The sequence below is a fragment of the Vidua macroura genome, chromosome 8 (genome assembly GCF_024509145.1).
Source record: "Vidua macroura isolate BioBank_ID:100142 chromosome 8, ASM2450914v1, whole genome shotgun sequence".
In the NCBI taxonomy this organism is placed as follows: Eukaryota; Metazoa; Chordata; class Aves; order Passeriformes; family Viduidae; genus Vidua; species Vidua macroura.
Genome location: NC_071578.1, coordinates 14,184,401 through 14,209,381, shown reverse-complemented (window position 1 = coordinate 14,209,381; position 24,981 = coordinate 14,184,401). Strand labels below are relative to the sequence as shown.

Below are 24,981 nucleotides of genomic sequence, written 5' to 3'. Positions count from 1 at the left end.
GGCCAAGTTGGAATAGACCTCTGGGTCATCTGTTCCAGCCTCCCTGCTTAAGCAGGGTCATCCTAGAGCAGATGTCACAGGATCACATCCAGATGGTTCCTGAATATAAGACTGCACAGCCTCTCTGGGCAATCTCTTCCAGTGCACAGTCACATAGTAACTGCCCTGCCACAGTCACAGGGACAACTGAACAACAAGCTACATGCTGCCCTTCACGAGAAGGAATGCTTGGAAGACGTAATAGAGATTCTCCACGGAAAGATTTCTCTGGTGGAAGACCGGGTGGCCAAGCTGGAAGAGTGTAGCACCCAGGAGAACAGAGAAGTCAGGGCGGACATTCTGAAGCTGGGGGAGCTGAAGCAGGAGGTATTCAGCCTCGCTGCCAAAAGAACAAAACTCCAAGCCATCCATGGTCCTGTGGCTGAAGGAGAAGCAGCTGCAGGAAGCAGCCTTGCAGTCTCATTGTGGCCACTTAGAGGAGAGGAAGCAGCAGCTGGACTGCCTCATTTCTAGCCTCTAGAGCTCCCCCTCCAAGAGCCATTGGGCCCAGGAGAGACCGGAGCAGGACCTGCAGACACAGGATGCCAAGGGACAGCCTGGGCAGCTGGTTGCCCTCACTGTCCAGCATGAGCAGACAGGAAAAGAACTCTGTCCTGCAGCACCTCCAGCAGTTGCAGGCGGCCAGTGCATCCCTGTGCAGGTACATATGGATACCAGCCATGGGCTGAGGAGCCCCAACCTGCTCTAGGGTGCTGCAGAGGCACAGATGTAGCCAGCTGAATGGCAGCTCTGTTATTCAGACCGTTGCATGGTTTAAATACATTACATACATTTCTACAGTGCATTAGAACAATACATTTTGGGTCAGTCAAATGCAGCTGGGCCTGGCCGGGGAGTTGGGATCTCCACTGCTGCCCCCTCTGTGCTTGCACAGCCAGTGCTGAGCCCCCTCCCCATTGCAGGAGACAAAGCAGCTGCTCTGCCTTCCCAGGTTCACCTGCCTTCATCCCTCTCACTCCCCAAAGATGGGCTAACAGAACAGCAAGACCCAACACTGACATTGCCCAGCAGCCTGAGGAGTCACAGCTCAAGGCAAGCGGGTGCAGGCAGCAGCCCCGGTGCTGTTTTATACAACACAAGCTCAGCAGCCGCTGGTGAGAGAGGGGCTTCCTGCCTCCCCAACCACAGCAGGCAGGCGAGATTGTCAGCTCCAGGGCAGCTAGGAGTCCATGCTGGTCCCCCAGTGCTCCCACCCATGTGGCAGAAGAGCCCCTCCAGCCCTTTCCTGGCAACCCCTGCCCCTCAGAGGGTCCCTAGGCACAGACAAGGCTGGCACCATGCTGGCTGCACAGCAGCCAGGGAGCTTGCTGGGAAAGAAAAGAAAGTCAAGCGAGAGCAGCTATGGAGACCAGGCAGGAGAAATGGACTGGGGCAAAAGGGGAGAGCTCCCATGGGAGCGCTCTGTGAAGCCGCCTGCTCTAAACAGGGATAAGCCAGCACCTTTTTTCCCTTAGTGTCTAACTGCACCCAAGCCAGTCCCATGTGTTGTCCCTCTTATGTCCCCCTCCTCGAGCCTCTAGCCAGAGAACAGCCGTTCATTGTGGTCCCCGCTACGCCAGTGGGCAGCAGGAACACCCCCTGAGGAAAGCAGCATGCACGGGGTTGGGGCACCAGAGGGACAGTGGAGGAGTACAGCACACCCTCAGGGAAATGGAGGGGCTATCACCTGCTAAAGGCCTTCCCAGCCTGACAGCTGGTATGGTGGGAAAAAAATGGGCCAGTGGCTGGTGTAAAGGGCTGGACGGATCCTGGCTCAAGTAGCCTGTTCATCCCAGCCCCAAGCAGGGGTGCTCAGAACCACATGCGGGCCAAGGAAGAGAGGCAGGAGCAGGGTCCCAGCCACACCACCGTTCCTGGTAGATTCTCACACCTACCCCTTGCCTCTGCCCCAGGCAGCACACCAAGCTCCAATGGAGCTGGGGAGGGACCATGCCCAATCTGCCTGGCTCCTCCAGTTCAGCTGCAGGTTCCTCCAGTCGCATCTGCTCGCTCTACCCTGAAGGTCAAGTCCCAGCCACAGGAGCCAGCAGTGGCCCAGCTCCTCTCGCAGTGCTAGTCCGAGGTGGCCAAGCCCTGCCCGTGGCTCCCACAGCTACCACCATGAGAAGAAAGGCTTCCGGCTCTGGAAGCTCTGCGTGTAGGACTCACTGGTGGAGCGCTGATGGGAACGCGCTGTTTCCACAATCACAGGTGGCATCTGTACCAGGTGCAGTGGACTCTTCCCATCTTTCAACGCCTGAGTCAGATTCAGGATCTGTATGGCACAACAGAACAATGCCTGAGCTGCCCTGCCAGAGCAACAGAGAACATCCACTCCAGCACCCTTCCTGTCACAAAGGCAGGACAAGGCTTCCTACCTCACCCATCTGTCTTCCCTATGCACAGCTTACCTGGCCTCTCATGACAGCAATCTGCTTGTGAAACTGTCCCCTGTCAAAGCCAGGGTCTTTCTGCAAGAGAGGGAGCAAAGAACACAATGAGATCCACCCATTGCTTCATGCAGTGAACAAGATGCCTATTCCCCAAGTAAGCCACACCCCCTGTCCTGTCCCATAGGTTTCCTGCTTCTCCCACATTGAATCTTCAGCTCCTCACAGAAGGATAACCCTGCTGTGTCTCAGCCCAGAAACACCTCTCTGTCCCTGCAACCTTGACAGGAAGTTCTCCAACACCACTCCCACTTTTCCTCCTCCTGCATCATCTTCACCCACTCCTCCAGTTCACCTTGAAGAGCTCATACAGATCTTCCTCCAGGTCCTTGACAAAGTTGGGGTCTGAGATCTTGGGAAGAATCAGGTCCTTGATCTCCTGTGAAAAGGGGATTTTGGCCTGGGGCAGCCATGCCCAGTAGAATGGATCTGTGGAAGAAAGCAGGAGACATCAGAACTGGAGAAAGCAACACACAGTGCCACATGCCCCTGGGTGCTAGATTCCCTGCATCTGGGACATGGAGTCCAGCATCTGCCTTCTACAGTCTCTGCTGAGGAGCTGCCCATGAACCCAGAAGCTGCAGAGGCACAGCCCTAGCCCTCTCCTCTACAATCCTTGAAAAGGATGCTCAAGCATGGAGTTGTATGGCTTGCCATGGTGCCTTGGCGTAGCCTGAGGGACTCACATGCTCTCCAGGAGTCCGGGTGTTTCAAGGGAAAGGCCAAACCATTGTCTATAGCAGCCAGCTTGATGATGGGCTCCTTCACCACCACCCAGTCGCTGTCCTGGAAGGAAGTGAAGCATGTCACAAGGAGGTCCTCCCAGCAGTAACGTCCTCTTCCTACTCCGTGCAGCCCCACTGTCAGGATCTCTAAGTCCCACTAGGCCACAAGCCTACCAATGCAAATGGTAACAAAAGGCCCAGGAGACAAGATCAGGCCTCAACACACTTGGAAACCCAAACCAGATGGGGAATTCCTGCCCTGCTGCCCAGCAGCTTCCAGAAGCAGAGTCCCCGTGTTGCCCCTGCCCAGAAGCAGCACTCACCCGCACACCTGCGCTGTCCAGGGGACAGTCATACTTGATGAGCCAGTTGTCATTGCCCCGATCTGCAGGGAGATAAAACCAGCTGTGTCAGCACCAGAGCCTCCCTGCACCAGGCTGGGCACAAGACTATTCCTCCTCTGACCCAGAACTGAGACAGACACATTTTAGGCACAAACTCCCAGAGCCCTTAAACTTGCTGCAGGCATGGGAAGGCACATCAAGCCCCCCACAGACAGCCTTAGAGGTCCACATATTGCCAGCTCCCAAGAGAAAGGTCAGCCTGCAAGCCCCGGAGTGCAACCTCAATGCCTCCCAGCCTAGCAGAAACTCAGGAACACGGTGTGAAATGGGATATACAGGGCACAGTTAATTGCTGGATTTCTGGATGTCCCTGGATCCTCACAGCTGGCAAACTTTCACCTGAGCACTATGGTAGATCCAGATCTGCCAATAAACTGGCCAGCAGCCAGAGCCTCAGGTGGTGAGCAGCCCAGCAGCTGCACTCTGCCTAGAGGCAGATGTCACCTGGCAGCAACCTAGGGGAGAGGAGTTTCAGGTGCAGGGAAAAGCCACCAAGACACTATCTCCCTCCCCTTTCTCCAGCATGGTAGGACGTGAACGAGCAGGCAGCATCCAATGCCAGGCAGCTGGCCCTACCTGTGTTCCTGATGATGTAATCCAGCACCACCAGCCGCTCGAACTGCAGCAGCAGCTGCCGATTAGTGTTCTCCGGGAGCGGCTCGGCTTCAAACCGCCGCAGCCAGTAGTCTGCATCCTTGTAGCCTTCCACAAAGAGCTGGAAGGAGCCCACCTGAAGCAAGGACAGGCTGCATTACAAAAGGCCACAGAGGCTGGGGAGGTGCTAACAGGCAGGCATAGAGACTGGCAGCCCTACCTTGGGTGGCAGACCAATGCGATTGAAGCGCTGGCCAACTTTCGGCACCTTCTCCAGGGCCAGCCTCTTTCCTCGGGACTTCACCCTGTCAATGGCACTGTAGTTAAAGGTCTCACTGGCCAGATACACCACCTGGAGGGACATGAGCACAGTCAGCAGGGGCCTCTGGCAAATCACAGGACTGCCTGAGAAAACCAAGACACAGCATTTCCCAGAGTTCTGCCCAGCACAAGGATCCCCACGGTTTGAACAGGAACAGTCCTAGTCTAGAGTACTCGATCTCCTAGGTCAGCAGTGACACAAGATAAGGTGCAAGCAGAGCTGTGTGGCAGCACACAACAGCCTCCCCAGAAGCCCCCAGCAGCTGTCCCCTCACCTTTGTGCGGGGAACAATGTTGAGTTCCAGTTTCTGGTCTACCAGGCTGGCACCTGCCTCTGACAGGTAGCCCTGGTTCAGGACAAGGCAGTCTCTCCCAAAGCAGCATGGGCAGCACAACTTCTGTAGCCACTTGGTCCACTTGGGGTTCAGCTGCCCATATGGCTCCTCATTCTTGGGCTTGAAGACGCCAATGATTTTCTGTGAGTGGGAGAGAAGAGGGCTGAGTCCAGGAAGTTGGCAGAGCTGGGACACCTTCCTCAGCCCACAGTGAGGATACTAAGGAACAGGTCCAGAACTGCCCCTCAGCAGGATAATAACCAGCCTCCTGGGACCAGGCAAAACTCCACAGCTCCTGGGAGGGAGGTAGGCAGAGTTGGGAAGAAGCCCTCTCCAGCCAGTATCCCATCCCACAAGAGCAGGGTGCTGCCCAGAGACCTTTATACCCAACATGAATCCCAAAAAACACCAGTGATGATGCAGTCTCCTGGTAAACACATCAGTCTCATTCCAGTGACCTTTGGATGGCTGCTTATCATTCGTCATTATGTCCACACAGGAAAAGGACAGGATAGCAACCCCTGCCCTGACTCAAAAATCCATTGAACAGAGCTGATCCCAAACTGACCAGAGGAAAAGGACCATAACAGCCAAGCACCTTCAGGACCCCTGAGGGGTCTGTGCTGGGAGTCCAGCACAAGGGCTGACTCTCTGGCTATACTGTGGATGAGAGGGCACAGGCAGCTCCAAACTGGCCACCAGCTGGTACCAGCAGCACTCCCAGCCCCTCAGTCCAGCCTCACACACACACCAACCCAACAGTGGGGACAGCAGCGTAGGTATCCCCCTGCTGCAGAGGCACACAGATGAGAGAAGGGCTGGGACAGGAGCAAGGCCACCTGTCCCCACAGGTCAGGCATCACTGAGGGGATGGCAGTCCCTGCTCTGGAGTGACTCAGCAGCACATGCAACCAGGCCTTTTCCCCATGGCTACTGCTAGCCCTGGCCTGAGTGGGCGCCACTTCCCTAAGCTGAGTTCCTGCCAGAATGTGGAAATAGAACATGAGTCCCAGTGCTTCAGTAGGGAAGCTCAATGCAGTCTCAATCTGTCGGGGCCAAAAGCCAGGCCAGAGCAAGTAGAACCAAGGCTTTGTCGAGCAGGAAGACAGAAAGGAAGTGTTTGAGGGAACAGGATCACTTGAGCCATGTCCAGATCACACGGTGGAGCCCCTTTATCTAGGCAGGCAGGAAGGCGATCCCCCGCAGCAGCCCCACACGGCTGTCACATGAGTGCCAATATATCCAGTATATCCATCCTTGGATATAAGCCCGCAAAGAGGCTTGTCAGGAGCTCCGGCAGCATGAAACCCTGTGCTCCATGGAACCAGTCCAGTAGAACAAGGCCCAGCCAGGCAGGGACAGCATGGAAGCAAAAACCAGAGAGGCCTGGCAGCACAGCATCCCCTTCCAGACAGACCTGTGCTGAGAGCAGCAATGACAGGGAAAACAGGTCTGCCTGGTGCCAGCAGCAAGGCAGGGAGAGCCTGGCCAGCACAGAGGAGCAGCTGGCAGTGGGGTGATCGTAACCACTGGGGCTGGGCAGCACAGCCCTGGAACAGCTCAAGCCCCAGTAGCCTCAAGGGAAATAATCAAAGATGAAAGTTTTTCCCCTCAATATCTTCCCCCTGCTGCCCACAATATCTACATGCCACACTCTCTCCCATGCCAACAGTGGGATGTTTTTGGTAACCCTGAGCAGCAATCACAGCAACCAGTCACACACCACATTTGCTGGCAGCAGGATAATCTGGGGGACCGGCCAGCAGTACACAGACTTTGGCTCCTCACACTCATGCTCCAGCAGCCAAGTCTGGGTCTCTTACAGCCAAGCAGCCTCCAACCTGCAATCCCCAGGTAGCTCATCTGGCTGGCCAGTCTAGGTCTCATATTGAGCAATAGGAGGGAGCCGGGCTGTGGCACAAACGAGTATTTCCCCACACGCCATCATCCCAGAACTGGGAACTGCCTGCAACAGCCTCCAGAAGCCAGCTTTCACCCAGAGAGGGAAAACTAGGACACATGAGAGACCACAGAGCTCACTCTTGATTCCCTGGAAGCATCCCAGCACGCACGTGGCAAGGGAGTCACAGGAAACAGCAACAGCTCAATTGGGCAGGGAGCAGCAGGTCACAAGACAAGCCAGCCTGTGCTGCACACTCATCCAGTCAGTGGCACAAAGACAGCTGCCACAAAGCTGACCAAATCTATAGGGGACCAGCTACATGCCAAGGACTTTGTCTCCACTATATCAACCACACAGCCAGAGAAGACATCTCACTCCGTTCAAAAAAAAAAAAAAAACAGGCCGAAACCAGCTCAGCCCACAGAGTCCCAGCCCTGGGGCTGGAGCCAGTGTGTTCAGCATCTGATGCACGGGCCTGCGGGAGGGGGTGACTCTTCCTCTTTGGGCACAAAGCCACAGAAGAGGCTGAATCAGCACTTGGACACTGCTGCCCCGCACTCTCGCTGCTGTACTTCGCCACTGTACTTCTCCCCGGGGAGCCTCAGACCCGCTCCGGTCACTCCTGCCAGCGTCCCGCTCCCGGCCAGTACCGCTCAGCCCTCCGGCCCCCGGAGCCACACGGGAGGCGCCCCCCTGGGTCGGCCACGCGGGGCTAGGCCCAGCTCACCCCCTGCGGGTCCTTCACGAAGTAGCTGCCGCTGGAGCCCTGCGAGATGCGCTCGGGGAAGATGCCGCGCTCGCTGGCCAGCTCAGCCCGCCGCACCACGTCGGCAAACTCGGGATCCTCAGGGAAGTCGTTGCGCTCCCGCTGCGCGGCCGCCGCCGCCGCCGCCGCCGCTGCCGCCGCCGCCGCCTGGGCCTGCGCCTGGGCCTGCGCCGCTGCCGGGCCCCGCGCCCCGCGCTCCAGGAGCGGCTGCCGCTCGCGGTCGCGGCCACCAGGGGAGCCGGGAGGGGAGGGCGGCGGGGGCGCAGCGGGCGGGAGGGCGCGCACGGCCCCCCCCGGCAGCCCGTAGTCGGGGCCCTGCGCCCTCTCCGGCGACACCAGCGGGCTCGTCTCGTCCATCGCGCCGCCCGACCGGCCCCACCGTGCCGCTGCTGCCGCTTCCGGTTCCGCTCTCGTCACGGCGCCCCGGGGCGGCTCCGCCTCCCGCCGCACCCCATTGGCTGCTCCGCCTCACGTCGCGCCACGCCCAACCCGACCGCTGCGACCGGAGCCGCGGGGACGGCTGCGGACATGATACCGCTGGGACTAGTTCGGAAACTCTCGCGCCTCGAACCGTTCGTTCGGGGAGGCCAGGGTGTCTTGGCCTCCCGTACACCTCCGCCGTGGCGGCTAGCGCCAGTGCCCTACACAAAGATGGACGCTCTGGAGTGGCCGTGCCCATTGCTGCCCTTCACAAAGATGGCGGCAGGGTGAGGGCGCTGCCCCTCTGCAGCTACGCCCGCGGTGGCGAGCTCCTTGCCCCACACAAAGATGGCGGCCGGCGAGGGCGTGCTGCGCAGCTGGCCAATGAACAGTCGCGTTGCTAGCGGTTGCCATGGAAACAGCCAACAGCGAGTGGGGATGGACGCTGGCGGCGTGGCACCGCCCGGCGGGGCGGGGTGCTGGCAGGGGCGGTGGCAGCCACCGCCCCTCGGCGGGACGTGGTGGGGAGCGGTGTAGGCGGACAGCGCGGAGCCAGGTGAGCGCGGGCCGCGAGTCCCTGCGCCGCCCGCCCCGCCCGCCCCGCTCCTAGGCACGCACCGGGCCCGTGAGCATCGCCACGCGTGTCCCAGTGGTGAGGCGTGCGTGTATCAGCCGTGGGTGCATGAACACACCGGGGTGTGGGTGCATCAGCCGTGGGTGCACGGACACGGCGGGGTGTGGATGATCACTCACGGGAACACAGACACGACGGGATATTGGTACATCGGGGTGTGGGTGCATCACCCGTGGGCGCGGTCACGCCCCCAGACACGCTCCCCAGGTGGGGTGTGCGCGCATCCGCCGTGGGTGCGTGGCACGGGCAGGATGTCCGTGCCTTTGCCCGGGGATGTGTGGTGCAACGGGGTCGTGCACCCCTCGGCCACTGTGCGATTCGGGCTGTGCTGGGCGCGTTGCCTCTTCCTGCGGCGGGCGCGGTTCGTGCAGCCTCGGGGTGGTGGGAGCCCAGCGCGGGCGTGTCCGGCTTCTGAGCAGGCTGGAGTGCTCGTGGGATGTTGTCCTCCTGGTGAAGTGTCACAGGCCGTGCTGGCCGAGCTCGCAGCCCGCGGTAGCACCCTCTCCTCCGCCTGGCATGGCTGGGCAGGCTGCAGGGTGGGAGCCGGCGGTGCGCTCCCGGTCCCTCCCATCAGCAGAGAGCACTGTTCAGTCGCTGTTCGCCTTGGCTGGGGCCATTTCTCTGGACACAAAGCCCTTGCAAGTTCCTGTTTTGCTCCTGAGTGCCGCGTCCTTGCTGGTTCATGTGGTTCAGTACACACCTCTGGGGTGATGCGCAGCCGGCTGTGAGCAGGCAGACCCCGCTTAGATGCTGGGAGCCCCTTCCCATCGCTGGCACTGCCTGAGCTGCACCGGCACTTGCTGGAGAGGCAGCGCCCAGCCCACCTGCAGGGCTGTCTCTATTCTGGTGCCTTCCCGTGTGCTGGGGAGATCTGTGCTGCGTGGCAGCGCTCTGTGAGGTGTGCAGGGCTTCGGGGGCTGCTTGCTGTTGGCAGGCAGGTTTGCAAAGCCTGGGTAGCTGAGCAAAGCCCTGAAGCCCCAGGATCCTATCTCTGCTGTCCCTCTTGGGAGGAGTGTCCTCTGATCCCTGGGGGTGAACCGGGTCTGCCCATTCTTGATGCTGAATCTGGAAACACCACAAGCTCTCTGTTCCCTCTCCTGAGGTACTGCCACTAAACACAATCCAGCAAATCCATCTCCTCTCCAAAACGCTTGTTTTTGCCTGGAACTGCCCCAGCAAAGCTGAGAGTGGCCCCTGGCCTGAGCCTGCACAGTGCAGGACCTCTGGGGTTCTGCTGGAGTGCCATGACGGAGGCAGCCAGTTCCTGCCACACTCCTCTTCCTGCCACTCACTCACATTTCACAGGGCTCTGACCCCCGTGGGCTCACATCTCCCTGAGCCCTGTGGTGGGGTGGGCAGCAACCCGAACCTGGCGGCTGGGGTTTCAGAGCCTGGGCAGGGCAGCTGTGCTCCTGGGCTCACCTTCTCATCTGTGCTGTGCCCTCGCAGAGCTGTCCCCAGGGCAGACAGGCGCCTCTCTGCAAGCTGAGAGGGTGCAAGGGCTCTGGGCAAGCCGAGCTGCTCTCCGTGCCCAGCAGCTCTCTGTGCCTCTCCCTGCCAGCTCTTGTCCTGCTGTGCCGGAGCCTGTTGCCATGACCCTCACCAAAGGCTCCTTCACCTACTCCAACGGGGAGGAGTACCGCGGCGAGTGGAAAGAAGGTGAGATGTGGCAGGAGGGAGCAGTGCCACCTGTGCTGGGGAAAAGCAAACCTCACATCTCTGCCCAGCTCCACACTGGGGCAGGTCCCGCCTCTGCCCACTGCTGCCCATTTCTGCTCTCACCTAGGTCGCAGGCATGGCATCGGACAGCTGACGTTTGCTGATGGCACTGCTTATGTGGGGCACTTTGAGAACGGGCTCTTCCACGGCTGCGGCGTGCTCACCTTCTCCGATGGCTCCAGGTGGGCACAGCACTCCTGCATACTCCCTGGGCATTCCCACTTGCCGCGGGGAGCTGCCACCTCAGGAGATCCTTCCACACAGGTACGAGGGGGAGTTTGTGCAGGGCAAGTTCAATGGCGTTGGAGTCTTCACCCGCTGTGACAACATGACCTTTGAGGGCGAGTTCAAAGGCGGGCGTGTGTACGGCTTCGGTGAGTGCTGGCGGCATGGTGCAGGCGTCTGCAGGGCCCCTGCTCAGCACAGCCCCTTCCAGCACCTCCCGCTTCATCCCTGGCCCCATCCCCGCTGGATGTGGCTCCCCGCCTCTTCACTCCCAGCCCTTCCCTCCCCTCTCCAGGTCTCCTGACCTTCCCTGATGGCTCGCACGGCGTGCCCCGCAATGAGGGCTTCTTTGAGAACAACAAGCTGCTGCGGCGGGAGAAGTGCACGACCATCATCCAGAGGGCCCAGGGCGCCTCCAAGTCTGCCCACAGCCTGACAGCGTGATGGTGCCCGCATCCCTTCCCACCAGAGCAGGGACCCCCCTACTTGGGCACTGGCTGGCCCTGGAGAAGGGATGTGGCACTACTGGGTGCCTCCCTGCCCTTCGTCCCCTCCAAGGTCCTCCTGCCAAACCCCTGCCACTGGAGAGGATGGGATCCTCCGCTCTCCACCCAAGTGCCCTGGGGCAGCCGTGGTGCCTTCTCTTTCTGGCTGTAGCCCTGGCACCTGCTGGAGCAGCAGAAGGACAGGGTGACAGGGGCTTGGGCCCTCTTCCCCCCAGGAAGACTGTGGACCTCTACAGCTGCTAGCCAGCTGCAGAGGATGGAGCAGGGGGGTAGAAGTTGGTCCCTGACCCCACTGCCAGGGTGCCTTGGCTGGAAGCTGCTGACTGAACCACGTGCCCCCAGAGGGGCAGCTCCTGGCTCACTTTGTTGTCCTGGTCCTGGTGGCAGGGTGGGCACCCCGGGCATGCCATGGCCTGCACCCTCAGCTCTAGGTGACTGGCCATCCCTCTGCATGCCCAGGGCACAGTGACACTGTGTCCCCAAAGAACCCAGCCTGCTCTCAGGGCCAGCCAATGGGCTGTGTTCCCCTCATCCCTGTGCCAATCCACCCATCCACCCACTGCCTTGGGGACATCAGCAGCAGCATCCCCACCAAGAGCGACTGGGGAATGCCCAGCCTGGCGCATGTCTGCTGCACACTGGTGGAGAATGGTAGCAATGGTGAGCAAGGAGAAGGGTCAGCTGGAGCCTGGAATGTGGGACATGAGCAGGGCTGCGTGGGGTGCCAGGGCTGGAGCAGGAGGCCTGGGCAGAGCAGGGATAGAGGTATGGCGAAGGGGCAGGCAGGGGGCACACAGTTCTCCATTTTGCCCCCCACAAGCATGCTTCATCTCCCCACTGCATGCTCACCTTCACCCCTGCTGCGGTCTGGCTGGCTGTGGCACAGGGATCCTGGCAGCCCTCACTGCCCAGTGCAGGGCTGCAGGGCCGTGCCCTCCCTGCCAGTCTCTGCCCGCACCGGGTCCCGTGCCTTGCTGTGCCTGCCTTGTGCTGCCACCTGCACGGGCCTCAGCTGAGTAAACCATGTTGCCAAACACCCGTGCCATGTCTTTTTTGCTGGGAGCAGGGATGGTGTGAAGGCCTTGCACAGACAGGACTGCAGACACAAAGAGGAGACTGCAGGTTTATTCATGGCACAAGGATCCACCCCTTCCCAGGCGAAGACAGGTCCCTGGGGGCTGGCAGGGATGCAGGCTGGCCTGGGGTTGCCCTCCTCTACCCAGTCTGCCCAGTGCAGCCCTGTCCAACAGGAAAGAGTAACATGGCTGCCCTCTCCTGGCCACCTCCCAGCGTCCCCAGAATGTCCCCAGTTCCCAGGGTCCCTGACTCCTGTCCCTTCCCAGCGTGGGAAGGGGCAGATGGAGAACACCTCACAACCAGCCATTGGCACTGAAGGTGCTCCTCAGTTCTTCAACCTGGGCAGGGCTCAGAGGAGCCAGGGGTGCACGGCAGGGACCGCCGTAGTAGCCAAACCACTCCATGGCCTTCTTCAGCCCCGGGATCCCAAACCGGCGGGTGACCTGTGGGAGGGAGGGCACGAAGGCCTTCTTGCTCCCATGGGCCAGCATGTTCTCTGGGCTCTGCTGTGCAGCCCCTGCTTCTTTGCTTGCCATCACTCCTGTCCTCCCCATGTGGGGCTGCAAGGCTGACAGGGTGTGAGGTGGCTGCAGCACCCCATGAAGTGCCCACCGCGGGGTAGGGGTGCAGAGCACACCCACACAGGACTCTGCACAGGAGCTCTGTGGCACGTTGGGCTCTGCAGCAGGGACAGGCCACTCCATAGTGGGATGAGGGGCCCAGGAAGGACCAGCTCTTCCCCCACACACACTGCTGCCTATAAATAGCCAGCAAGGCTCTCACAGAGGGTCATGCAGTGCCTGGTGCCAGTGGACAAGCTGTTCCTTAACGTGACAGGGCTGGTACTTCCCACCTTCTCACCTCCAGCCTGTCTTGGCTTGCTGGCCAAGGTGCTGTGCCGTCCTGTCCCCCTGAACCACCCCTCCACTCCCTGCAGCCCAAGGGACTTCCATTCTTTGCTTCTGTTATGGCCTGGCACCTCCTCCCCTCAGCATCCCAGGGGTTCTGCCTGCTCACCGCTGTGTTGGGCTCAATGAGGCGGTGCTGCAGGTCACGGGCCTCCTGCCACTGGCCCGTGCGGCACAGCTGGTCCAGCTGACACAATGGGTCACCCAGAATATTGGCGAGAGCACACACACCTCCAGAGGCACCTAGAGACACCAGGGCACGTTGGCAGCCTGCTCAGCATGCTGCGCCTATCCAGCACCTCCCGGTCTCTCACCCACCTCCCCCTGCCAGTGTCCCCGGGCAGTGCCCCCACCAACGATGGACAGCTGCACTTACCCACAGCATAGCTCGCCAGCAGGAAGCCAGCGGATCCTGCCAGCACCTGGAAATCCTCCTGCCTTGTCTTGTGGACCATCAGCCCCATGCGGGTGATCTGGGGAGAGACATGCAGATGCCTGGGGCAGGCATCACCCAGTCCCCATTGCTGCAGGGTGCCTGCTGGCAGCCCTGGGGTCCAGGGAAGGGCTGCAAGTTGCAGTTCCCCATTCCCAGCTTAGGTCCAGGTTTGGTGGTAAGCAGCCCTGGGTAAGTCCTGCCCCACTCACATCCCCACCACTGTCCTTGATCCCAATGATGTTGGGGTGCTGAGCCAAGGTGATGACAGCCTCCATGGGCAGGTCCAGGCCGGTGTTGGCAGGGACACTGTACAGCACCACAGGGATGGGGGATGCATCGCCAACCTGCAGGCGGCCAGGCAGATTTCAGTAGCTGAGGTGGGGTGGGGACACATCGGATGTGGGTAACCTGCTGTCCCAGCTGGGGTTGCTGGCAGGCACTGGACATGGCTCACCTCTGTGTAATGATGGATCAGGGCAGCAGTGGTCATGGCCCCCCGGTAATAGCAAGGTGTCACAACCAGTGCCACGTCAGCCCCCGCCTCTGCCATGCTGACTGTCAGCTCGATGGTGGCCTGGGTGGCTGGGGAGGAGGCAAAGGGGTGAGATGTGCTCCAGGGGGGACACATGGCCCATGCACTGGCCCCACCACTGCCCACACAGGCACTCACATTCACAGCCTGAGCCAGCCAGCAGCAAGCGGTCCCTGGGCAGAGCCCGGCGCACGCAGCTCACCACCTCCACCCTCTCACGGGATGCCAGGTATGGATACTCCCCGTTGGAGCCCAGTGCCACCAGCCCTGGAACACAAATGTGGGGAGGGCAGAGCTCAGGCACAGGAGAAGGGTGCCAGGACTGTCAGATATCCACATTACTCTCACTCCCTTCTTTGCTGCTGGCACCCAGGCAGAGCTCCACAGCCCACAGTGTGCCCTCTCCTGCCTATGTCCTCTGGGGATCATCCTCGTGAGGCTGCAGCCTCTTCTGCAGCTCCTCTCCAATCATCTATCCATCCTTGGCAATCGACAGATACATATCCCAGGAATTTCAGAGAGTGTGCATGGGAGTGTACGGCATAGGTTCAAGCCTGCAGCTATGTATGGAGCATGTGTGCAAGCCTGCACATGTGTGGAGTGTGTGCAAGTACGTGCTGGCCTGTGGTGGGGGTGTGCAAGGACACACAAGTGTGCCTGGGCACGTGCCATGCAAAGGCCCCAGGTGGGTGACCCGAGGTGTTGCCAGCCACGGAGCAAAGTCCAGCTAGGGGCTGAGCACCCTTGGGAAGCTGGCAGGCTGCCTGCACGCTGCCACAGCCTCTGTGGCAGGCAGGGATCTGGCAGGAGCGTGCAGGGAGAAGGACAGTGGGCAGCGCTTACCTCGGAAAGGGATGCTGGCATAGCGGCGCAGGTTCCCCTCCAGCTGGGCATAGTCCACCTCCTGTGTGGGTGAGAAAGGGGTGGCGAGGGGTGGGAAGATGCCCCCAAGATTGAGTGAGGGCTCTGATCCCTGCGGGGTGCTGAGCCCCCGGCACTGCCTGGGGGCTGCCCAGTGCAGAGCTGCCAGGGCGGGCCGGAGGGACGAGGCGAGGCGGGTGCTGAATGCCATGGTGGCTGGGTGCTGCCGCTGGCTGTGCTGCTTGCCTCGCCGAGGGGCTGTTAATGTTTGACGGGGCACGTGAGGGACCCGCAACCCTGCTGGGCAGATGACATGGGGGTGTTACCAGATGAGCTCAGGATGTTCTTCCCCCTTCAGGAGCTGGCTGCTAGGAGCTCAGCGTCCCTCCAGGTGAGCTTTGGCCACCGCGGCCGTGACTTTCCCTTCGGCTTGCCAACCCTGGCAGCCATCCCTCTGCCTCGTACAGGGCTGGGCTGCAAGACCAGGGAGGGACCAGGCATTGCAAGCAGTCCCAGGGCTTTGGTCAGGGATCACCTGATCCAGCTGTCAGTGTAAGGTCTCCTGTAAACGGGTGAGTGTGAGCATTTCCATACAGGGAGCAGTGAGCACTGCACTCAGCATGTGTGCAAAGGGACCACGTGTCCCCTGGGGATGGATGCAGCAGGAAAGGCAGAAGGACAAGAAGCCATCCAGTCCCACAGAATGGCTGTCCAGCAGGGGTACAGCTGCTGCTCTCTGGCACAGTCCCAGTCTCCAGCACAACATGGACTCAGGTTGAGATGTCCTCCATGCATTTTTCCTCCCTGAGCTTACCCAGGTGGGACTTTGTAGGACTGTGAGCAATCAGGGTGTCCTGCAGCAAGAAGTCCTGCCCTTGAACCACTTGGTGTCACCAATACTTGAGTGCTAGTGATAGGAGGCAGGGCTTACCATGCTGCTGAATAACCCTGCTCCCAGGAAAACCCAGCTTCCCCAGGCCCATCAATGCTGGTGCAGGCTGCCCAACCTCAAAGCCACCTGGAGCCAAAAGCTGCTCTTTGCTGACTTTTATTGACACAGACAAGCCTTGTCTGGATCCTGCTCCTTGGAGCTGAGCCCAGCCCCTGGTCCCTGCCTGGTGCCATCATGCAGGGACCTCCATCTCCCCCTGCAGCTGCTCCTTGGTCTCCAGTGCCTGGCGTGTGTCCACCTGCCACTGCTGCACCAGGTCTGTCGGGGTCTTGCCAGCCTGCAAGAGTGGGCAGAGAGAGGCTGGGCACAGGGTGGTGCAACATGGAGCAGCAAACGGCCTCAGTGCTGGCCCCACACACTCACCTCATTCTTGGCCATCATGTCAGCCCCATACAGGATCAGCGTTTTGATGATCTTGTAGCGACTGAGCCGTGTGGCATCATGCAGTGCTGTGTCACCTTCCTGTGAGAGACACAGCTTCACTGGAAATTGTGGTCCGGGGACAAGGACCCCCTGCCTGTCCTCAGCACACCAATCTCCACACAAGGGAGACCGTTCCTGTTCCCAGACCTGGCTGTGGCTACAACCACCCTGGGGCAGGGATGTGTGTGTCCAGATGTGCCCCACCGTGGGTGCTGGAAGCCCTTGGATGGGTCAACAAAGGGAGGGGGATCAGTGTTGCCCCCAGTGATGCCTGCATGGCTGAAGCACTCACCCTGTCCGGGGCATTGATATCCACCCCGCAGTGGATGAGATGCTCCACAATGTCAAGGTGTCCGGTTCGGGTGGCCACATGAAGAGGTGTGCTGAGCAGCTTGAGGGGGGGTGAGATGGACATCAGGGGGGATCAGCACCCACACCTGCTAACCCAACAGAGGGTCAGCTCTGGTACTCCAGGGTATGCCCCTGCCCCTGGCACAACCCTGTGACCCGCTCTGCCCTGCTCACCTTGTCCTTCACATTGAGGTCTGCCCCGCGGTCCTGCAGCAGTTTGACAGCATCCAGGTGCCCACCCCGGCAGGCCCAGTGCACGGCAGTGCAGTCCAGCTGGACATACAGTGCTGTGTCATGGTGGGGGACACCCCTACCCTGTGCCTGTCCTCTGCCCCAGCAGGTCCTCGTGCTGGAGCTGAACTGGCAAAGCCCTGCCTCCGTGATAGGGACAGCACTGGGGACTGCACAGTCCCCACTCCCGCTGTAGTTCTGGCTGCAACACACCCAGATGCCCAGACCAGCATGCAGCTGGAAGCAGAATCCAGCCTCACCCGGTCCCTGAAGTCAACAGTGGCCCCACTGTCCAGGAGCTTCTGCAGGATTTCCATGTGTCCCTCCAGCGAGGAGCGGTGCAGGGCTGTGCGGTGGAACTGGGGGACAGGGTGGCACATTGGAGGATGGATGCATCCTCCCCTGCCCAATCTGGTTGTACCTCCAGCCCTGTCCCAAGGGTCCCAGCCCTCACCCACAGGCATGGTGGGGCATGGCTGCAGGACTTGGTGGCATGCAATAGGCAGGGGGGACAACCAGTGGCTGCCAGGGATGCTACCTCATCACATGTGTCAGGGGAGCCACCGTCTGCCAGAAACTTCTCGATGATGTGCATCTTGCCCTGGACAGCAGCTCGCAGGAAGGTCTCTGGCTCCACAGGACCCTCCTGGCAATAAAACAGGCTTATGGCTGGGGCAGCCCAGGGGTGCAGGAGAGGAGACAACATGGGGGCCTCCTGCCCTGCTTCCCCAGGGAGGTCTCTGAGCGGCAGGATGACCCAGGGGCTGGCCTGGGGGTGGTCCAGCCCCTAATCCAGCAGCCCCCTCCCACATCTTGGGACCCCTGACATACAATCTCCAGGGGCTCAGGTGGTGGAGTGGGCTCAGGGGTGGCTGCCCGCTCTGCCTGGCGCTGCCGGCGCTGCTTGCGGAGCTCGATGAGTCGTTGGATGCTCCCTACATCGATGATCTCCCGCCTCAGATCCACTGAACTCCTCCGCACCTTCTCCTGGCCCTGGTGAGCACACACAGTGCTCCGTTTGACTCATTTGTGACCAGCCAGCCCTGGCCACCCTGCACCCCAACCCAACTCACTTTGATGGCCTCAAGGCCCCAGTTCCTGGGGCCACAGCGCTTCTCCTCCTCCAGCTCAGGTGTGCTCATCCGCTCCACGGCCGGCGGCTCCCGTGCACCATCCCTTTTGAGTTTCTGCACAGGCACAGCAGGTGCTGCACGGTCTTGTCTGGGTACAGAGCAGCCCCACTGCCTCCATCCTCAGCCTGCCAAGGAAGGTGGCTCTGGGCACGGCTCCACTCGCCGCTGAGGTCTGTGCGGTGCTTGGCAGCCCTTGGGCTTGCGCTCGCCTGCCCACCCTGCTTGATTAGCTGGGCACCTGCCGGCTGCTCAGTTCTGCCCCATGGGCCAGAGCTGCCAGGTTGGGAACTTGATCCCCCTGAGAGCCCTTGGACACCTTCATATATCCCCCAGGATGGCAAGGTCAGTGCCAGCCTCCTCATGTCTCAGTCCCTAAGGATGGGCAGAGTACAATGGGGGTTCCTACTACAGCCCAGGAAGGTTTCCCTGCCCTATGGACCCACCTCCTCCTTCTCCTCCTCTGCCAGCTTCTGCTCGATGAGCTCCTTGGCCCGTTCCACATCCAGCTCCATGTCTGCCTGCAGTGCACAGTCCTGTGCAGGATGTGTCCTTTTCTTCTTGCCACCACAGGCAGGGAGTTCCCAGTCCTGGCTCCTGGTGCTGCCGGCAGCTTCGCTGGCTGTGGGGCTTTATGCTGCTGCCCCTCTGTCCCACAGTCCAAGGGCACCAACAGCTGTGGCTGCTCCACATGACTGGGGCAGCTTTTCCATGAGCTCACCCTCCTGCTTTCTGGTGGCCCTGACTCACCTCTCCAGCCCCACACCCTGGGTTGACCATGACATCTGTGCTCATTATGGGAAGCTGCAGTGTGCAGAACCTGTGACAGCCAGTCAAGACAGGCTCAGCAGAACAGGGACATGATCCAGGGTCATGCCATAGGCATGGCACCTATGCCTGTGCCACCCACCCTGGGGCAAGCAAGATGCTCTCATGGCTCCCATGACCCCATCTCTATCCAATCAGATGCTGCCAGCTGTTCCCGGGCACCTTGGGCAGGGTGGGGGCCTGGGAAGGGGGGGGGGGGCACCCCAAAGAGAGGCAATGGGTCCTCTCAAGTCTCTCAGCCAGCAGCAGGCAGCATGGGATGCCAGGAGTCATGGCCCCTCTGTGCTGCTTTAGAGGATGACCTCAGGTGTGGAACATTCCGAGCAGCCCTGCCAGGGTTCCCAAGGCTGCCTGGCGTCCCCCACAGCACATGGCAGCCTGGCAGCAGGAGACTGGCCTCACGTGGGGCCAACAGGCAGAGCTGGCAGCTATTCCCGGCAGCAGGAACATTGTTCAACCCTCCTGAGAACTCCCCCCTTATAAGATGAGGCCAACGCTGCCTTGTGCTGGGACAGTTAATGCTCTGGGCACCATCCACCAGCACAGGACCTGGGGGAGGGACGGACAGCTACATGTCACTGTTACGCTCCTGGGCAGTTCCCAGGGCCATCCTCGGGTGCCTTGTCCCATGGGTGCGACAGCCTCTCACAGCAGAAAGACACTATTTTCACCAGGACAGGCCATGGTGGCCATGAAGGTAGGCTTGGGACTGTTCCCCTCCATGGACTGTCCCACCTAGCTCAAGGGCAGACACAAGCTTATACCTCCAGAGGGGAGGAAGCAGGAAAGGGAGGTGGTGACCCCACACTAAGAAGCAGCTGGGATGACAATGGGACAATGCAGGGGAAGGGTCCTGGCAAGCAAACAGCCAGGGCTGGCAGGACAGGGTCAGGGTGGCACCAGGGAGCAGAGCCAGGGTGTCCAGGCTACCCTTGACCACCCTGTGCCCATTCTGTCATGGGAGCAGATACAGGACAGCCACAGGGACCTCCTGTGGCTATGGGCCAGCCTCCTCCAGCCTGTCCCCAAGGCCAGAGGAAGGATGAAAAGGCTTTATTGATAAATACAGACTATGTACAGAGGGGAGACATCTCCACCCAGCCCAGCACCCCACGAGTCTCCTGGCCAGGGGGAAGCCAGAGCCCAGTGGGTCACAGCCTCTCCCTGCTGGCACTGCCTGGCAGAGGAGCCCCAGCCCCAGAGACATTTGGTCTCGAACCTCCTTCAGCAAACACGGCGCCTGCCCGTGTCCCCAGCCAAGGGGAGCCACCATGGTGGCACAGCCCCATGCAGACCTTCCTGGGGGTCACCTGTGTGGCAGCCTCAGGGGGGAGCACGAACAGCTCCAGATGGGCCAGAACACAGCACAGGGAATCCCCAGTGGTGCCACTGTCCCCCAGCCCCCTGCCCTCTCCCCTCAACCAGTAGGGGGTGGCTCAGTTCCTGGGTGGAAGGGGCTGGTTGACAATCACTTGCACAACAAAATCCTTCTGGATCTTGGTCTCCTGCAGTCGTGTGCGGTCAGTGAGCAGCTTGCCTGAGAAGAACCATCGCTGCCAGGCCAGGTCAATGCCCTCCTGTGCCTGCAGCTGCTTCTTCAGCTGCCCGATGGTGTCACTCATACTGGCGCTGAGCCGCAGGTCCTTGCCGGTGGAGAGGCGTACCTTGAGGGTGAACTCCCGCCGGGCACTGGGCAGAGGTTCAGCCGGTTCCACCGCCTCCTCCTCGCTCCGCTCCAGGATCAGGTTGACGGGGGGGGCAAGGCAGTAGACGGGCAGCTGGTACCGGTTGCCCAGCTCATCATAGCACTCCGTCAGGGACCCTGGGGACAGCAGGATAAGATGCTAAGGGTAGGCATCCCCACGGACCACTCAAATGGGGACAGGGCCACCTCAAGCAGCGTGGCACAGCCTGCCTTACTCCCCTTAGCTGGGCTGAGCTCCAGATGGCAGGTGGGAGCCCCTTTCTACTCCAGCCTGGGACCCCCATGTGCCCAGATATGGGGCACTTGGCACACATTCCACACAAACCCCCACTGCTGACCCTCACCATGGGGCAGGGTGATGCTGGCTCCATCGAGGATGGCCTGGGCCAGGCTGTGGTCATTGGCTTCTACAGCATAGGCGGCTGCCTTCAGGGCATCCCAGATCTCCTTGCGGCCTTCAAAGGCTGGTGCCGTGTCCCAAAACTCGTCCCGCTTGCTGCGCAGCTGCCCGTCTGTCATGGGGTAGTCACTCTTCCACTTGGGACACTCCTTCTTCAGGGGCTCATTGCGGCCTGCAGAGGGGGTATATTCAGCCAAAGGACAGGGTTTCCCCTCAGGTCCTGAGCCCCCCACCTCCCCATAACCACAGGTTCTTCCTGGGAACCTCCTGCACCCCAGCAAGGGTTTGAGGGATCACCCTGTCCAGTGAACAACAGTCCCCAGTGTAGCCAGGGGTAACGGGGCTAAAGCAAGCCTGGCCCAAGATCCCACTGGCCCCACAGCAGTTGTTCCCCCAGGTGACACCCTTTGCCCCCAGAGGGGACAAGGGCTCTTGCTTCCTTATTTGTGGGACCAGCCACTGCCCCGTAGGGTAGCCACAGGGCCTCGGGGCCCTTTGAGGCAGAGCAGTATTTATAGCTTGGGGAATTAGCCAGGAAATAAGCTGTTGAGTCGGAACGAGAAGGGGATTACAAAGGCTGAGCCGCAGCAAAGGGGGGTCAGGACTTCACTGTCCCCTCTGCCTACCCTGGGATGACAGGGACCAGCTTCAGGCAAGACAGCAGGCACACAGCATCCCAGGCATCAGGGGGACAGAGGGCATCGCTGCCAGACTGCAGGTGCCCCAGCAATGGGCTGAACTGAACTGGCTCTCCATGAAACAGCCCCTAGCCACATCCCCACAGACCTTCAGCAGCCAGCATTGCCCAGGGACCTGAGCCACCCCAATGCCGGTCCCAGAGCATCATGCCCTCACTACACTGGGCTGTGGCCCTGTGGGAACAGCCCCATCCCATCAGTCCCACAGCCAGGCCGGACACCTGGGGCAGGAAGGAGTTGCTGTCACTCCCAGCTGAGCTGGGGACAATGAATGATAACAGCTCCTTCCTGTGACCCCCCTCCCTGAGCTGGCCAGGCAGCACCCCTCCTGTGGGGACAGGATGAGGGGAAAGTGAGGCACAAAGATGCCTATGCCCACGCAGTGACCTGCCAGGCAAGGTGATGCCACACACCCCAGCCACTGGAGACAGCCACCACCGCCAGCTGTGGGCTGAGCCAAGGTCCCCAGGCAGCTGCTCCTGAGCAAGTGTGGTGACACAGGGCACTACATGACCTTTTTGATTGTACCGGCCCTGCCTCACCAACCCAAGACCATGGAGCCAGCACAGCATCTGCTTCCCAGCAAGCACCCACCTCAGGGTGTGCCCAAGGGGCACAGGTGCTCAGCTACCCCAGGGATGGGCACCAAGCATCCCTGGCAGGCAGCATCCTGCCCACATCCCTGGAGGAGCAAGGGCAGCCGGCTGCAGGCAGTGCTGCCGATTCAGCAGTCACGGTGCTGGGCCAGAGGGATTTGCAGCACCACAGGACACGGCAAGGTCAGAGGCAACACCTGCCCCAGGAGGGCAGCGGAGAAGTGTCCACAGCCAGCCTGAAGGACACGTCTGGGATCATGTCCCTACACTGCTATGGCCACCAGGCTGGGGCACACATTCTCACAGCCAGGACTCCTGGCCAGCACTGCCAGCCAGCACCATTCCCCCAGCTCTGCTTGCAACAAAGGGAAGAGGCTGGCCCAGGAAAGGAGGTGTGGGGGTCGGCTGTGGCAGGGAGCAGGGACAGGCTGTGGCTGCCTCGTGTGTACAGACATGCCCAGCAGCCTTGCCCAGGTAGGCAGGGGCTTAGGCCTAGTCTATTTATTGCTACTGCCCAGCTGGGCCTGCACCTTCTAATCACCTCCTGCTGCTCTATTCCTAGCCCCTTGTGCAACTCTCCATGGCAGCACCACCAGACAGGTCCATCCGCTCGCTGTGCCCGGACTCGAGCCAACAGGATCTGGCTGGCAGCCTGCTGCCTCCTGCCCTGTGCCTGCAGCACCCTGCCCGTGGCTCAGCACCCTGCAGTGCCCTGGTGAGGGACCCCCAGGCAGAAGGATGTGGCCCAAAGGCTTCCCTGCCCTAGGTCTGCTCCCTGCCTGCAGGAGCCTTAGGCAGCCCCAGCTGACAGGTCCTGGAGGCCTCAGAGAAGATGTCAGCCAGAAGGCAAACACCACTGCTTCCAGCAGTGCTGGCTGGGCCACTCCCAAGCCAGGCAGGGCTGGGATGCTGCGTGCAACGGGCATCCCCAGCTCCTGCTGTGGTAAGCTGGCCACCCCAGGGACAACCTGCTGCTGGGAGTCCTCCAAGGACCTCTCCACAGGAGGTCAGAACAAGCCCCAGCCAGGGCAGGAGCTGGCCAGGCAGGTGGGATGCTTAGTAGAGTCCCTGAGGCAGCAGAGGTGGGCAGGCAGAGCCCCCCTCCCCGCTGATGGTAGGTCCTCGTGTACTGGGACCTGCTGGCCCAGGGCAGTGTCCCCATACTGCTGGTGAGAGCAGCTGTAGCCTTGCTTCATCTCCCACCACCTGCTGAGCATCTCCCATGGGCTGGTGGAACCATGCAAGCAAAGGCAGGAAGCAGCCAGGGCAGCTGGCACAAGGGACAGCCCTGCTCTGCCAGGAAGGGACGCACTGGAAGAAAGCAGCAGCAGCGACTGACAGCAGTATACCAGGAAGTGGCCATGACCCATACCGGGAAAGCAAGTGGGGATGGAGACGCAGGCTCTGCAGCCAGCTGTTTCCTGGCACGGGAGGGGATCACACAGATCCAGATGCTGGGATCTGACTCCACCCCCCATCACAGCAGCCTGAGCTACAAGGCAATGGCCCCACATCCCACCAAGCGGAGGGAACCGCCAGCCAGGAACCCCAGGCCTCACCAATATCTGCAATAAGGCACTCCTGGGGGGCAAAGTGTGTCGGGGTGGGGGGTGGAGGGGGGCTATCACCACAATACATACCAGCAGGGCATCCCCCGGGCAGGCTGGCACACCTGGAGCCCCACGCGGTGGGGGCGGCTGCCCACGGCACAGGCACGGGCACAGCCCGGCCCAGCAGCCACGGCACCCTGCACGTGCTGCCGGAGTGGCGGGCACCGGCCCACGGAAAACGCCCTTCCCTCCCTCATCCCAGCTGCAGGCGAGGGCCGGGGCGTCCCGTCCCGGGCACACGCTTCCTGCCCCTCCTCTCCTGCCGCCCACTACCGCTCTGCCATAAACACGGTAATTACCGGCTGCGACGGCACCGGCCGGGGAGGCGGCAAAAGAAAGGCGTGATTCATCCTACCAGCCCACGGCTTCTCCGTCAAAAGTCCACCGTACCCATCCCCGCGGCCTCCGGGACCCTCCGGCATGGCATCACGGGGAAGCGCCTCTTGGCACCCGGGTGTTCGGCTACCGGTAACTCCGGGGGCCGCGGGGCTGCACCAGCCCCGCCGCTGCTCTCCAGACCGGCGCAGCAGCTCCCTGCCCTACCCGCACCTCCCGATGCCCCGGGGCAGCGCGGACGCGGTCGCGCCTGCCGGCAGGTGTACGGGACAGCACGGACCGCGGGCAGGCAGGACCCTGCCGCTCGCAGGACGCGCCGTACCGTGCGGGGGACGCTGCCGAGCCCGGACCGGGGGCATCCGCCACCCTGCCGCCCTGGCAGGACAGCACTTCCCGGGAAGAGGCGGGAACTGGCAGGGCTCGGCTGGACGCGCTGCGCACCCCAGCCCTGACCCCGCAAAGCCTCCGGGGCGCCGGGACGGGAGCCGCGGTTCCTGTCCGCTCCCGAGGCCGCGCACCGAACCGGGATCCCCGGGGTCCGAGAACCCCGAAGGCACAGAGCGGCTCCTGGGGTTGTGCGAGGGGGGAGTTGTCCCGCGGCGAACCGCACCTCTCCGGTGCCCACGTTCCTCCCGCACCACCCCCAGGGGGACATGGGACCCCCCTCCCCGCCCCAGTGCCCGCGATGGCGGGGGTGCCCAGCCCGGAGGACCCCCGCTCACCTGCTCGCTTGCGGGTGTTGCCGGCGGCGGGCCGCTCCCGGCGCTGCCGCCCCACGCAGCCGCCCATGGCGGGGCCGACCGGCGGCGCTCGGCATCGGGGCCGCGCCGGCTCCGCGCTGCGCCCGCCCGTGCGCGCGGGGCCCG

At 61.5% G+C, this 24,981-nt stretch overlaps 5 protein-coding genes across 10 annotated transcripts; 1 reads left to right on the top strand and 4 right to left on the bottom strand.

The window, feature by feature from the left end:
* Positions 1-206: 206 nt before the first annotated feature.
* PI4K2A (phosphatidylinositol 4-kinase type 2 alpha) lies at positions 207-8,002 on the bottom strand. Its single transcript, XM_053983413.1, has 9 exons — positions 7,499-8,002; positions 4,809-5,009; positions 4,433-4,564; positions 4,195-4,348; positions 3,538-3,599; positions 3,176-3,275; positions 2,785-2,918; positions 2,451-2,510; positions 207-2,314 (listed from the first exon to the last, which is right to left on the bottom strand). The coding sequence occupies exons 1-9, from the start codon at positions 7,892-7,894 to the stop codon at positions 2,153-2,155; spliced, it is 1,401 nt and encodes a 466-aa protein (XP_053839388.1). The 5' UTR covers positions 7,895-8,002; the 3' UTR covers positions 207-2,152.
* Positions 8,003-8,431: 429 nt separating this feature from the next.
* MORN4 (MORN repeat containing 4) lies at positions 8,432-12,075 on the top strand. Of its 4 annotated transcripts, none has more exons than XM_053983421.1 (5): positions 8,432-8,513; positions 10,153-10,250; positions 10,378-10,492; positions 10,575-10,684; positions 10,831-12,075. In XM_053983421.1, the coding sequence occupies exons 2-5, from the start codon at positions 10,184-10,186 to the stop codon at positions 10,977-10,979; spliced, it is 441 nt and encodes a 146-aa protein (XP_053839396.1). In that variant the 5' UTR covers positions 8,432-8,513; positions 10,153-10,183; the 3' UTR covers positions 10,980-12,075. The 4 variants fall into 4 exon arrangements, with proteins under 4 accessions (XP_053839396.1, XP_053839397.1, XP_053839398.1 ...); XM_053983422.1 differs by having other exon boundaries at positions 8,469-8,513; positions 10,041-10,250; XM_053983423.1 differs by lacking the exon at positions 8,432-8,513 and adding an exon at positions 8,521-8,609.
* Positions 12,076-12,150: 75 nt separating this feature from the next.
* HOGA1 (4-hydroxy-2-oxoglutarate aldolase 1) lies at positions 12,151-15,139 on the bottom strand. 3 transcript variants are annotated; one of them, XM_053983878.1, is made up of 7 exons: positions 14,838-15,139; positions 14,133-14,261; positions 13,917-14,044; positions 13,672-13,806; positions 13,403-13,499; positions 13,136-13,269; positions 12,151-12,561 (listed from the first exon to the last, which is right to left on the bottom strand). In XM_053983878.1, exons 1-7 carry the CDS (start codon positions 15,064-15,066, stop codon positions 12,412-12,414), a joined length of 1,002 nt encoding a protein of 333 aa, XP_053839853.1. In that variant the 5' UTR covers positions 15,067-15,139; the 3' UTR covers positions 12,151-12,411. The 3 variants fall into 3 exon arrangements, with proteins under 3 accessions (XP_053839853.1, XP_053839851.1, XP_053839852.1); XM_053983876.1 differs by having other exon boundaries at positions 12,151-12,280; positions 14,838-15,102; XM_053983877.1 differs by lacking the exon at positions 13,672-13,806 and having other exon boundaries at positions 14,838-15,102.
* Positions 15,140-15,676: 537 nt separating this feature from the next.
* ANKRD2 (ankyrin repeat domain 2) lies at positions 15,677-19,767 on the bottom strand. The gene is given in 11 exon segments (XM_053984147.1): positions 15,677-16,084; positions 16,171-16,269; positions 16,523-16,621; positions 16,756-16,854; positions 17,073-17,171; positions 17,351-17,458; positions 17,644-17,805; positions 17,886-17,999; positions 18,389-18,517; positions 18,519-18,586; positions 18,589-19,767. Coding segments are annotated over 11 exon segments (1,149 nt in total). The 5' UTR covers positions 18,656-19,767; the 3' UTR covers positions 15,677-15,979.
* Positions 19,768-19,807: 40 nt separating this feature from the next.
* Positions 19,808-24,929, bottom strand: UBTD1 (ubiquitin domain containing 1). Its single transcript, XM_053984146.1, has 3 exons — positions 24,838-24,929; positions 20,820-21,047; positions 19,808-20,592 (listed from the first exon to the last, which is right to left on the bottom strand). Exons 1-3 carry the CDS (start codon positions 24,902-24,904, stop codon positions 20,207-20,209), a joined length of 681 nt encoding a protein of 226 aa, XP_053840121.1. The 5' UTR covers positions 24,905-24,929; the 3' UTR covers positions 19,808-20,206.
* Between the last annotated feature and the right edge of the window lie 52 nt (positions 24,930-24,981).